This window comes from Lolium rigidum, chromosome 3 (genome assembly GCF_022539505.1).
Source record: "Lolium rigidum isolate FL_2022 chromosome 3, APGP_CSIRO_Lrig_0.1, whole genome shotgun sequence".
Classification (NCBI taxonomy): Eukaryota; Viridiplantae; Streptophyta; class Magnoliopsida; order Poales; family Poaceae; genus Lolium; species Lolium rigidum.
The window spans coordinates 299,527,756-299,540,529 of NC_061510.1; the positions used below are offsets into that span (position 1 = coordinate 299,527,756).

The 12,774-nt window shown below is 46.9% G+C and overlaps 1 protein-coding gene across 1 annotated transcript; it reads right to left on the reverse strand.

Moving 5' to 3' along the window:
* Positions 1–3,800: 3,800 nt before the first annotated feature.
* LOC124699743 (probable protein phosphatase 2C 8) lies at positions 3,801–7,622 on the reverse strand. The gene is made up of 3 exons (XM_047231992.1): positions 6,879–7,622; positions 4,563–4,668; positions 3,801–4,208 (listed from the first exon to the last, which is right to left on the reverse strand). Exons 1-3 carry the CDS (start codon positions 7,620–7,622, stop codon positions 3,874–3,876), a joined length of 1,185 nt encoding a protein of 394 aa, XP_047087948.1. The 3' UTR covers positions 3,801–3,873.
* Between the last annotated feature and the right edge of the window lie 5,152 nt (positions 7,623–12,774).

The window sequence follows — 12,774 nt, forward strand, 5'->3', positions numbered from 1 at the left end:
GAGGCTATGCGAGACCGGCGACTTGGAATCGAGGAAGAGGGATGGACAGCGGCGGAGCGATTCCGCCGGTACGTTGGGGAATTGCGGGCAGAAATCCCCGCCTGCGAAGTCAGTTCACCACTCGTTTGGCCCGAAAGAAAGAGTAGGGAAACTGGTGGCCAAGGATTCAAAGCGGGGAATCTCAAATCTCAAAAGGAAGGATCCAAAGCAGGGGAGGAGAGCTGTGGAGCCGGCGAAGTGGGGTGGGGGAATGGCCCGGACTGTGCCGCTTCTTTCCCCGGGCCGGAGCGTTCTGCCCAAGGGTTCTTCCGAAAGTGACCACGGTAGAGCCAGAACTGGCAACAAAAAAGGCTCTTCTGCTGGTATCCTAGGTCCACCACCCAAGTGGAATGGTAAACTTACCAGTACGTCTATGGTGGAATCATCGTCAAGTTCTGCGAACAAGGATACTGGGACTGCGATGTCTCTGTATAGACAAACTGAGGACGCAAAGAGAGGAAATCCAGTTCAAGGTACAAGAATGGCTGCATCTCCTACTCTGAGAATTGGCACTATCTCGGCATCGGAGCTTCGAGCTTATTGTCTCAAGCAGCAACAAACTCCTCTGGCTTCTTGTATGGGAATCAAAACACAAAATTTCCGTGACCCGGCCAAGGGAGGGAGTGGCTTGTCTCTCAAACCGGTGGATGTGTCCTCAACAAAGAAACTGGTGGGTGGAGACTGAAGAACATCGAAAACATAGAGAAAATACTAATGATAACACTAATGCTACTGCAATCTAGCTCATGTAGATCCAGACTAGTGGAAGGGGAGGGGTTCACTCTTTTGTGGCTACCGTTCAGATCTTATAACTTTTCTTATGTAGAAGGCGCTACTATGGCCTATTTTGCTGTACAAATGCTGCTGGAACTAACCGTTTTTGGTCCTCCGGAACCATGGTATGAAGATATAACGATGATCCGGAACGTTACTATATGTTGTGTCTGCACCTTAATGATTCATAACAGTACAATATTTATGTGTGTGTGAGTACCATTAGCACTCAAAACACAATGATACTTATAAATTTGAGCAACATTACCCTCAAAATATATTGTCTGTTATATTTACTAGTTCTTAATGTGTTTGTTTTTTAGGCGATGCTTATTTTAATGTGAAAGCTTTTCCTTCTACCCTCGGGAAAGATCTACTCTTCCAGTTCCAAATTATAAGATGTTTTAGATATTTCGGTGTGGACTACATATGGACCGAAATGAGTGAACATATGCACTGAAATGCGTTCAGATACATATGAGTCAGAAAAGGCTAGAACATCTTATAATTCCGAACCGAGGATGTATTAGACATATAAACCCTGAAACTTGTGTACTTGCAACTAAATATTTGGTTGCGCCGCCTCAAAATCAACTGGGTTGGTGCTCTCTGGGCTCTATCATGGTTTAAGATGAGCTCAATTAGGTGAATTTGGTGTAGTAGTTCTGACTTGTATTCGTAGATGTCTCTTTTTAACACTATTGAAAGTTTATTTAAATTTGGATGTATCTAGACACTCTTTAATGTATAGTTTATTCCTTTTTAGTCATATTCCTTTACACTGCTTCAGTTAGTTTTTACTTCAGTTGGTTAGTGAATATTTAATTACACTTGATGTGGTATGGTGCTCAATTTGGTCTTTGCTGGGGCATACATGTTCAGGTATTAACACTGTCCACGGATAGTCGAACCATCATGATTCATGAGAAAAAGGTCAAGGACACCCAATTCCCTTCTCTTTGGTGTCACATTGTCAAGGACGTTTAGTTCATGCACAAGCATTATAGGCTGATAATCTGTAATTCTAAAGTAGGAACCATGAGGAGATCTCATGCCGAGGCTGAGTGTTAAGAGTCGAGCAGTGTTTTCACTACCATTGGCATGGCTGCAACACATGTGAAGGTACATCCTCTGTCAGATATCATGTTATTTACAGATACACAGAACCACTCATCGTTTGAATGGTTCTTATAGCTTTCCATGCTTACAATTTAAAGGCAGTGCCAAGAAGTTCATCAGCTCTACTCCCAGCAAGGACACCCAATGGCAAGGTTTGCTGTTGCTGGTGGCTGGGAGAGTTATATGGTTTCAACTTTCAACCCTCTAGATATCAATGAACATGGGAGTAGTTAACGTTGTCAGTTCGTTTCATGTGGTTGTCCATTTTTGTAGTGTATTATCTACACGCTACGTGAGATTGTCGACGAAGACAAAACAGCGGAAATATGTGATCAAGTTACAGATATGCGATGTCGCTCGTGGCAGGGAACTAACATTGACGCAAAACTATATTATTACATTTTAGAAGCTGTATACAGCTAGGTCGATCTAGAAATAAATATCTCTCACGAGATATAAAGATACTAGTAGGGCTATTATATTGCTACTCTATAGAGATCTAGCAATCTCACATTATAACTAGTAGTTCGCTTGTTCTCTATTTGCTTCACTGATGCCATAAATAATTATTTTGTAGAGCTATTCTCGGTACAAATCAATTTCAATTCATTGTCTTTATTTAATCGATTAGAAATGTGATACGTTTATTGGAGTACAAAAATTAGATGATCAGCTTATTTCACTTTGTTCCTTGCACAAGACACTTGTTATTATATATTTGCATTTTCTTGGGCAGAAACTGTAAAGAACACTGTATACCTGAGAAGTGTTAAAATCAAATGATGCAGTGGTACTATAGGGTGCTGGAATAATAACTTCACGTTATATCTGTTTTGCTATCGCCCTCTTGCCTATATGAGTCCACATCCTTGTACTCTATCCATCTGTAAAGAGGACATTTTAGACATGAGCACTGTATGTCTGTCTCCAACATACTATTTTGACCATTATGGTTTATTCTGGATACGTAAATAAACTGAACTGTGAAAATCCACCAGATCAACCCAAATCTTTATTAGCTGTCAATAATTTCACTGCGTGCTTTCCTGGTTGGAGAACGGATTTACATCATGGATTGCTCGTATTAGGCTCACTGTGACTGGTTAATGCAGTAACTAGTAATCCGAAGAAATACACACATGCTGGAGCTACAGTACTCTTGTTTGTGCAAACTGCTGGTAAATAGTGCAGAGGATTTCTGAACTTCTAATCATGTCTTTTCATCAGTCGGAAGTGTTGTTTGCTTCTGAACTGCTCGTGCAATTCTATTGCCAAAAATCATCATGTAGATTATGATTTTGGCTCCTCTTGTCAGAAGTGTTGGTTATGAAGTTTCCCAGATGAAAGTTAAATTAAAGAACTCGAACTCATAACCAGAAAGATGCCTGAACCTCATGTATGGTGACTCTCATATTAAACCAAAATCTAGTTGCCGTCGTCGGGGCACAACACCAGCCCCAACAAAAGAGGTTTCAGTTCAGTGAGCGGTTTCCATCGATTCTGCAGACTCCGAGGACTCTAGAGTTGATCGTCCTGCCATTCTGCCTCAATCATGAACTGCTTGATAATGAAGATCCAGGCGCAATTATCTCACATGCCATCGGATGACCACAAGTTCAGGCAAAGTTTGCAATTGATAATCAGACTCCAGCCGTTTTAGGCAAAACTAATGATCAGAACTGACGAATGCAGCTTATGCTTCCTGCCGCTTCGCCCTGAACGTCAGCATAGAAGAACTACAAAGAACCAACACAACGCAATACAACAGCACGGCTGCAAATAGCGCACTCAACTCAACAGCAGTCACAACGTCCCTGAGCCGTTTTAGCTACACCATCCCCACGAACTCAGCTGCTAATTCTTTCTTTCTTTCTTTCTTTCTTTCCCGTTACCATGCTATTCTTGTGACAGCCGGCCACTTCTACATTACTACTACTAGTACTACCTGCGGTTCTCTTTGATCACCGCTCCCATCCTACTCTTCAGTCGTCGCAACTCCACCACAACGACGCTGATGTTGTCCTTGCTGCCGCGCGAGATGGCGAGCTCAACAAGCAGCGCTGCGGCGTCGGCCGCCGTGCTCCCAGAGACGGACTCGGGGTACTTGGAAGCCGCACGCCCACTTAGGCAATTCCTCGCGATCTTGCAGGCAATGTCGTTGGACACGACGTCCCACAGACCATCGCTTGCCAATATAAGGAACTCGTCTTTGTCTGTCCGGTCCATGATGGTAACCTCTGGCTCCGCTATGACATATGGTTTCAGGTAATAGTCTCCTGAAATGATAACAATAAGGAATTCAGTGATCGATTCAGAACAGTAAGCAATTTGTGAGTTTATGTCTAATGCATCATCCTGGTGGAGTTGTTACTACACTAGTGGCCATTACAAAGACTTGCATCTAGCTTGGTTTCACTGGGTGCCGCAGAATACAAAATTACAGAGTTCTTGCAGAACAGTGATAGACCATGCTCTTCCACTCTCAGCTAGCATCAATTGTGTTGTTATTACCAACGCATCTCACATTGTTAATATCTTCTAAGAAACTATATATCTCAGCTAGGAATATAAATCTTGTGCATCTCTACCAACAAGGAAACTGTACTGAGCAAGATGATACAGCATCGTACCGATTGACCTAGAAGTCGCAAGCACTCCCAGGATACGGTATCCGTTCCAGTTAATGACCCTGCCACCAGCTGCTTCTACTCTTTCCAGCTCATCAGGTCGGTCTGGCTGGGAAGCGCGAAAAAGAAGAGGAAGTCACTAAAGTAAACACACATTACTGGCGTACAAAGCTGGAGTTACAGAAGAAGGGAAACTGTACAAAAGGAAGTTACCCCAGCAATGACAAATTCAATAATGTGTTTGCATGGACAGACAATAGACACAACTAAGATATACTGTAGGAAACTTGCAGTTTAGAATAATGCGCAATGATGATTTTGTAGTATAAAGTTGGTAGAAGGGCACGTTCGAATGGATGCACGTTCCAATGGATGAAATTGAGGCGGATATCTAAAGGAAGAGTGACAAATCAACTATCTGCGCATGAGGAAACAAGATGTTCTAGTTGCGGATATATCAAGCCATATCAAGTGGGCCGAGAAATTTCGACTCTTCAAGTATTGCCAGAGTACCAGATAGGACAACCGTCCGTCACCAACCTCCCCCAAATCACTTGAGTGCCATTGCATACTGCTAGCACCTTCCATCTTTAAGAGACAAAAAATCTAAACGAAGTTGGCTAATTTAACTACGTAAACATTCATGTTCTTGTTGAGCGGAATGAGCCTTCACAGTCTCACATATTCAGCAGGTGTGCCCAACATTTTGAATCTGCACCGAATCGCGCAGAAAAAACTCTTATGCATCCTGCCTCAGTACAGTAAGCATCGCACGCCGTACCTTGGTCCCCCCAATGACTGTGGAAACATATGGCCGACTAATGGCAATGCTTAAAGCAGCAGGCTGGCAACACTTGGACAAGCAACCATCATACTACTTGATATGACTTGACAGATCCGCATCTAAAGCAAGTTATTTTCTTAGTTTCGATAGTATCTATAGTGCGCCGCTCTTGCCAAGACCCCCACCTCAACTAAAAACTACATGTACTAAACTTTCAGATACGTAGAATATATTGGTACATGGCGCACCGAGATGTTTAACCCCACAATCAATGCTCGTATAGCATACTAGACAAACCTCGAAAGGAAGGCCATTGAACTCGAAACTTCGTTTTGAATAGCGTGTGTGTTTCGCAACAGATCTTTGAGATCTGACACGGGGTTTAGACACATGGTCTCCCTGCGGAGTTCAGATCATATCCTTGATGGCCAAGAACTCAAACTTGGTCCTGACTCCGCGAACGCTGCAGATAGAGATGCGAGTCCGGATCCCGTGAAAGTCCCACCTGTCGTTCAATTTTGTGATTTCTAGTAATAGTCTCCTCCGGCACAAACTAATTGACGCGGCTCCGCTCGGGAATACACTTGTACTGGACATACTATACGGGCGCGCTGATTAATTTGAGCTGGAGGGAGTACAAAATTTGACCTCAAAATTGGAAGGTGGGATTTTGCAAGATCCCACTCGACACCTTAGCTACCGAGGCAGGAGCAAGCACAAGAAACACACACATACATCTTGTCTCGACAATAAGCAACCGTTGAGTAGAGGAATTCTCGGGAGTAGTGTACTTGTAAGCATCTCACTTGTCCCAAATTTTGTTAAACCGATGTGGTAAGGTGAGCTAACTTCCTAGTACTGCACAAGAAAGCCATCATCGGGAGATAGCTTGACATTGGCACATAAAGCATTGGGAGCTTCTAGTAGCAGGGCAAGAAAAGCAGCCGTGCCTCGCCGCCTCACACATTTGTTGCGACGCACGGCACAACCCCAACCACAGACAGAGGTACGGGCCAGAGCATGAAGCCCGTTCGATGCCAAACCAACTTTGCGCCTGCCAAATTCCACGGATGCACATTTGGCAACCATGGGCACGCACGCCACCTACGTGTCGCGCCCGCCGCTTCTCGGCGCCATTAGCACCCACAACCATTCGACCCAGGCAGGGAGGTCGGAGGGTTCCTCGGACTGGCGCACAACGTGACAGGGTGACGTGGCCTCGCACCCAACTCGACCAGATCTCAGAGGAATGGAATGGAACACAGGAAACGTCCCTGTATCGACACGGCCACGCAGCCAGAAAAGCAGAGGTTGGTGCGGCAGGACGATGGAGCCCGCGCGCGGGCGCGCGACACCTGCCCCCGGCCCGGAAAAGATCTCGTGGAAAAACATGGCGCCATGACGGCGACGTGTTTGTTGTGTTTCCAGCGGCGTCCCTAACTCGCAGCCGGGCTGCTCCCAAATCTAGATTACCGCGGATCTACGTACACCATGGTTTAACGTTAAATCTTTAGGACGGTGATCGATCTTGTTACCTTGTGGTCGGAGGAGAGCGGCACGGGCGCGCCGCCGCGGGAGAGCACGGCGCGGGAGTCGCCGCAGTTGGCCACCACGATGCGGCGCGGGCCCACCACGGCGACGACGGCGGTGGAGCCCACCGTCTGCTCGCCGGCTGCGTCCGTGTCGCCGTCGTCCGCGCCCACCTCGCCGTCCACCCGCGCGAAGCACGCCGCCATGGCCTCCTTCCACTGCGCGCCGTCGTCCGTGGTCCCGCCCTGCCATTCGCTGTCCACCCGGCGACGGAGCCGCCGCACCTCCTCCGCCAGCACCACGTGCATCCGCTCCCTGCACGCCTCCGCCACGCGGGACCCGCCGTGCCCGTCGTACACCGCGAAGAAGCCCTCCTGTCCAGCGTCCACGACGTCGCCGTCGCCGCTCCCCGCCGCCTTCTCGGCCAGGAAGGGCGGCGCGACGGCCACCGCGTCCTCCATCTCGCGCCGGCGCCCGATCACCGACACCGCGCCGTGCGACACGCACGCCACAGCCACACCGTCCTCCGGCGCCACCCTCGCCGAGTCAGTCGAGTCCTCCTCCTCCGAGCTGCCGTCCGGCGCAGCCCGGACCCTCTTCGCTCCCTCGTCCTCCGCCGCGGAAGACGCCGTGCGCCCGAGCCTGCGGAGCTCCAGCCGGCGCCGCCTTGCCGAGCGGGCCACCGTCACCATCCTCCTCTCCCCGGCGAGGAGCTGCTCCCGCGCATGACTCGCCGTCTCGCTGCTCATTCCCCCACACGAACAACCAAACCCAGAGCTATCGGCCGGAGAGAACAAAAAGAAGGAACTCGGGACGTGGCCTCGCACGGCGGCTTTAATACCCGCGGGGGAACGGTGGGCGGAGGCGTCGGATGGGGCGGCGAAGGCCCGGATGCGCGACAGCGAGGGCGGGAGGCGTATCCGGACGTGGATCTCGCGGGGCTGGACGTGGACGGCGGCGATGGGCCGGCGGCCGGCGCGTGGCGGGCGCGATGCGCCTCGGGACTCGAGCAGCGGCGTGGTGCGCGCGGCTCACGTGGGCCGTGAACTGAGGCTTCGGTCCCTGGCGTGTGGGACCAGACGTTCTTGGAGTTTAGCGGTGTATGTGGACAGGGTCTAGGGACGGGTCTGGCGTCTGGCGCTTTTAGGTAACGCGTGGGACCTGGATGGAAAGGCGGAGGGGTTTACGTGGAGGAGAGAGGGGAGACGGCTGTGGGGCTATATTGACTGGTAGGGAAGAACTGGTAGAGGCACACACTCACTGACACACGAGTTGTCTCCTCTCGCTCAGGTAGATCATTTGATGCCCATTCATGTTTAAGTTGTATTCAGATTTGGTAGTAGTGGCGGCACGATTAAATAACTAGAGCACGAGTAGGCAGCAACATCGTACATGTATTTTCAAATATTTATTTTTGGCGATTCACATGTTCCTGCCAAAAGATTGCACAAAATTTGGTTATGATGACGCCCCAGTTTATAAACACTAATAGTAGTGGTAGGTAACAACATTGTATACATATATCCGATACTGATCTATTTGGAGACTCATAAATTTCAGGCCAAAAGATTGCACAAATTTTGTCGGTTCACAAAGCTTCTTATAACCAACTTCACATTACCGAATCACATACTGTCATGTTGTTATATTGTTAGTTACCTTAATTTGTACAAATTTTTAATCCAAATGCAGTCTTCCCTTTGTGTCTTAGTTCAGCTTGTTGTGGTTTAACTCTGCACATTATGTTGCCGAGAAAAATAAACTTCACTTTGTGTACATCGAAAAACAAAATTTTGTTGGTTAAAGGGTAGCAGCTAGGCGGAGCTCCAAGTAAGCACAGATAGGGTAGCCGTCCTATCTTGATTTGTGGCAAAATATTTCAGTTGCACATGTTTTTTTTACAATTTGACTATTTATACTTTAAAAACGTAGTCTCCGTGTGAGAGAAAGATATGCTTGTTTTAGTGAACGTTGGCCTAAATTGATTTGAAAAGGAAAACTAAGACTTGATCTAATATAGTAGGAACGAGACTAGCTTTTGGGAGCTCATTATGATGTAACGCAATTGATGATGAATCGTGCTCAACTGAAGTCATTAGCTACTGCTCGGGTGGACAATAAATCTAGAACAAAGCGTCTGTGATCTTTTTGGATTGTTTTACTTTTGCATCTCAGATTGGAAAGTTTGAATTCATGCACCGTTCGAGGGAGACAAACAAGGTGCCGCATGAGCTAGGAATGGTTTCATAGACAAAATATGTTGTAATTGGGATGATGAGCCAACTGATTGCGTTAGAATCATGTACTATTTGGGGTTTTTTTTGAGCTTCTCCTAGCTCAAATTATTTGCGTCCTTGGCCACCACGGGGTAGAGTACATAGGTATCAACTACCTTGAGCATTGTCGAGATCAGTTACATTCCTCGTGCTTCATGGACTTGTGGTGAAAGAAGCCGCAATAATAATGCAGCGGATCATGCACGCAACGACCTGGCCGGAATGATCACCTAGGACGGAGCCGGTTGGGTCGCGTCGCTGTCCGAGTGCACTGCTGCACTGTGCGGAATCAGGGGGACTGCAATGGCGTGATTCTGATGATGGCGCACCTACGCTGCCCTGGCCGGAGAAAAAACACGAGATCACCTGACCGGTCTAGAGTTGGACGGAGCGTTTTTGCACGAAACAGGCGAGAGCGCCTTTGATCTGGCCTCGGCGGTGTCCGCCGGATTCGGGAAACCAGGCTGCTTCGGGTGGTAGGGATGGAGGGGGCAGCCGGGCAAGTAGCGAGCGGACGGCGAAGCGGTCGTCGGGTCTGTGGGCGGTTGCTGGGGTGGAGGAGGGAAATACTAGTATGGGCTTGCGATATTTGGAGCTTGGGGGTGGACGCGTGTCGACGGCTTCGGGGCGCGGGAGGGGTCCAGGTGCAGCTCGTAGCCTGCGCAGGGTCCTGCGCGGCGGGGCCCGCGTGCGCGACGTGGATACCTCGGCCGGTAACGACGCCCGCGTGTCTAGTCACTCATGGCTACTCTCCCTAGACATAGCTCCCCTCTTGTTTTCTTCTATCCTTTCCTTTTTTCTTCTTCTGAAGAGGGGCTGGGTCCGAAAGGACCCAACTACATTTCTGTGGGTGGATGAAATAACTTGAAATTACAACCAAGCCCTATCTTTTTCCAAAAAAAAACTAACAGAAAACTTGAAAAGCGACCGAGTCCTTCTCCACCGGCGCCTGCCGAACCTCGATACAACGGCCGTCAACCTTGCCGTCGGGGACGAGATCACTTGGGGCAGGATCAACGATGAGCGCCGCGCTGAGATTGAAGAAGATCCTCCGCTCTGGCTCACTGGCCTAGAGGAAGAAGAACCGCACGCTAGAGCAGCAAGCATTGCGGGCGCGAAGTGGCCTGTGGTGACCCGGCATACCACTGCATGGTGTAGTATGCAAGTCTGATATAACACCAATGAAACATCGTTTCACTAGTATTATATCGCTCAGAGTGGTACAACAGAAACATATGCGGGTCCAAGGCATGTCTATAGAATTACACACGGACTACGTTACATAAGATCATCACAGACCTCCTACTTTACAATGAGGTAAAGCTGCAGATAACTCCAGAAGAACGACTCGTAGTCTAATCCTATCACGAACTCTATTTGTAGAGTATTTAACTAGCTATAGAGGCTAAGAATAGATTCTAGCTGAATAGGAGCTAGGTTTAGGAAGCTAGTTCCCTTCTATGGCTAAACTAGGTTTTCTCCTTGTTGGATGAGGTTTCTGACTCTTCTGATAGATCATGTCCCGTGAAGTAGTTGTGGATTCCTCGGCCTTCGAGTTGCATTGTAGATCCTCCTTCGATGCCTCCATATCTAAGCGGGGATTTAAGAGTGGGATGAGTACGAGCGTACTCAACAAGTTCATTATAGGAAAGAGGTGTTTAATGCACTAGCTACGGTATTAGACCGGAAAGTCTAATACCAATGCAAGTTTTCATAATCATTTCTTCAAAAGGTTGCTTTTATTCCGAAGAACTATGTCCGTCAGCCTTCACCGGTTTACTAGAACTTCATGGAGCTCCTTTCCGGCCGCGTTCGCACTTCCATATCCCGGAACAGGGAGTGACAGGTCACGGTTCTTTACACTCTGCAGAGGTGTGTTGCTTTACCCATAAGAGATCTTAACCTTGGTGCCAACCGGGTGATCTTCCCGTCCACACTTCCTATGGTGTGAGGCCCGGTATAAGGTCTAGCCAATCATGTTCCTCCGCTACCTCGCACACCCACCCTTTTGTAAGAATGTCTTCCCCTATATCTATGGTGAGACCGACCCGGCATTTGTTCTCCCCTATACCAATTAAGGTAGACCGTTCCGAACAATTTTTATATGCCCCGCCCTATCAACCATAGATAGACCGTTCCGGACACCTTACAATCCATCATAGACCGCATTACCGTGGGGACTTAGAATGGGATCCCCACCCCACCGCTTGCCCAACCCGGGTCAAGTGTCTACGGTAAGCGCATCCGTTGATGTACGAGAGGTGGAAACACTTTTGACTACTCCGTCCCACTCCGGATCTTATGGTTAACACGGGTATTACGGCACAAGAATCACTGGCGACATTTGTTGTTTAATCCTAGATGGATATTAACCCTTGCAATGGAACCTCCACCATATCAACACAATCCATGGTTCCATTGCCCACCACATAGTCATATTCATAGTTATGAAAATAGTGGTTTTGCTTTTTATGCAATAGTGATAAACATAGTACTTTGTAAGTAATTTGGTAAAAATACTCAAATGACATGAGCAAGCGATGAACTTGCCTTTCTTGACTGCAAGATTATGCAGACAAAGTCTTCGTTACGCAATAACTCTAAATTCTGAAATAGCATCATCGTCCGGTAAGGACGATGTTTAAAAGATTGGCAAGGATGCAATAATGCATAAGTATGAGATGCAATCGCTCTAAACGTGATCTAACCCCGATGATTTAGGATCAGTGAGTTGTAATGATTGGTTCCGGGTGTGTTGCACTTTTAGAGTGATTCACAAACAAGGTTCTTATTCAGGGTTGTGTTGTTTTAGAATTATCAGCAGGTGGCAACATGAATAGTAACAATTATACACAACCAGGAATAGTAGCTGTATAATAAGTAAAGAGCAGTTGTCAATTTTAAGTCCTATAATACATGGTTGATGATTACTTATTATATATTTCAAAAGAATAACTTTTGAAGAACATATTCTTTAATAGGTAACAAGTATGATAATTTGGTTTGTGGGGTTCTATGGTTTTCTATGGTTCTAATTGGTTTCGGAATAAGTAGTAGATGGATCACAACCTAGTTGGATTCATCAACACCTAGGGCTTGTAAGGTTGAGTTAAGCTTAGGCATCTTAAGCAATTAATTAGACATGGGTGCTATCAAGATTGGTTTATCTTGCTAGTGATAGCTGGCTATTGTCTATAGGTCCTATTATGCAGGGTTGATGATGATTCTTTATTTACTTCAAAGGAATAACTTTTGAAGAACATACTTCTTAAGTAATAAGAAGTATAACAATTAAGGTTGAGGTTGTCTTGTATTAGCTATTGGATCTCTAAGTAGAGCATGGTTGGTTCCTAAATAGGATGGTTCACAAGTATCTCACACTAGTAGGGTTTAGTGGAGTATGGAATGTAAAATAGTAGGTATGGTTGCTATTAGGGTTCATCACAATGGTGTAATGCTAAATAGGGATAAATAATGATGATGGCTTTGGTAATAGGATCTAGGGTTTTCACTTGATTGACCCCACTTGATTATTTAGGTCTGATGAAGATGAACACATGTGATACCCATATATTAGTGATAGGTCTTCTACCTTTTATGTGGCCAAGTTAAGTATTTATTTGCT

Excerpts from the sequence above, each read along its gene's own strand:
- LOC124699743 (XM_047231992.1), bottom strand. The coding sequence starts at position 7,622 with ATGAGCAGCGAGACGGCGAGTCATGCGCGGGAGCAGCTCCTCGCCGGG. Across the intron at positions 4,669-6,878 it reads CGCTCTCCTCCGACCACAAG|CCAGACCGACCTGATGAGCT; the intron begins GTAACAAGATCG and ends CGCGCTTCCCAG. Across the intron at positions 4,209-4,562 it reads TGCGACTTCTAGGTCAATCG|GAGACTATTACCTGAAACCA; the intron begins GTACGATGCTGT and ends TTATCATTTCAG.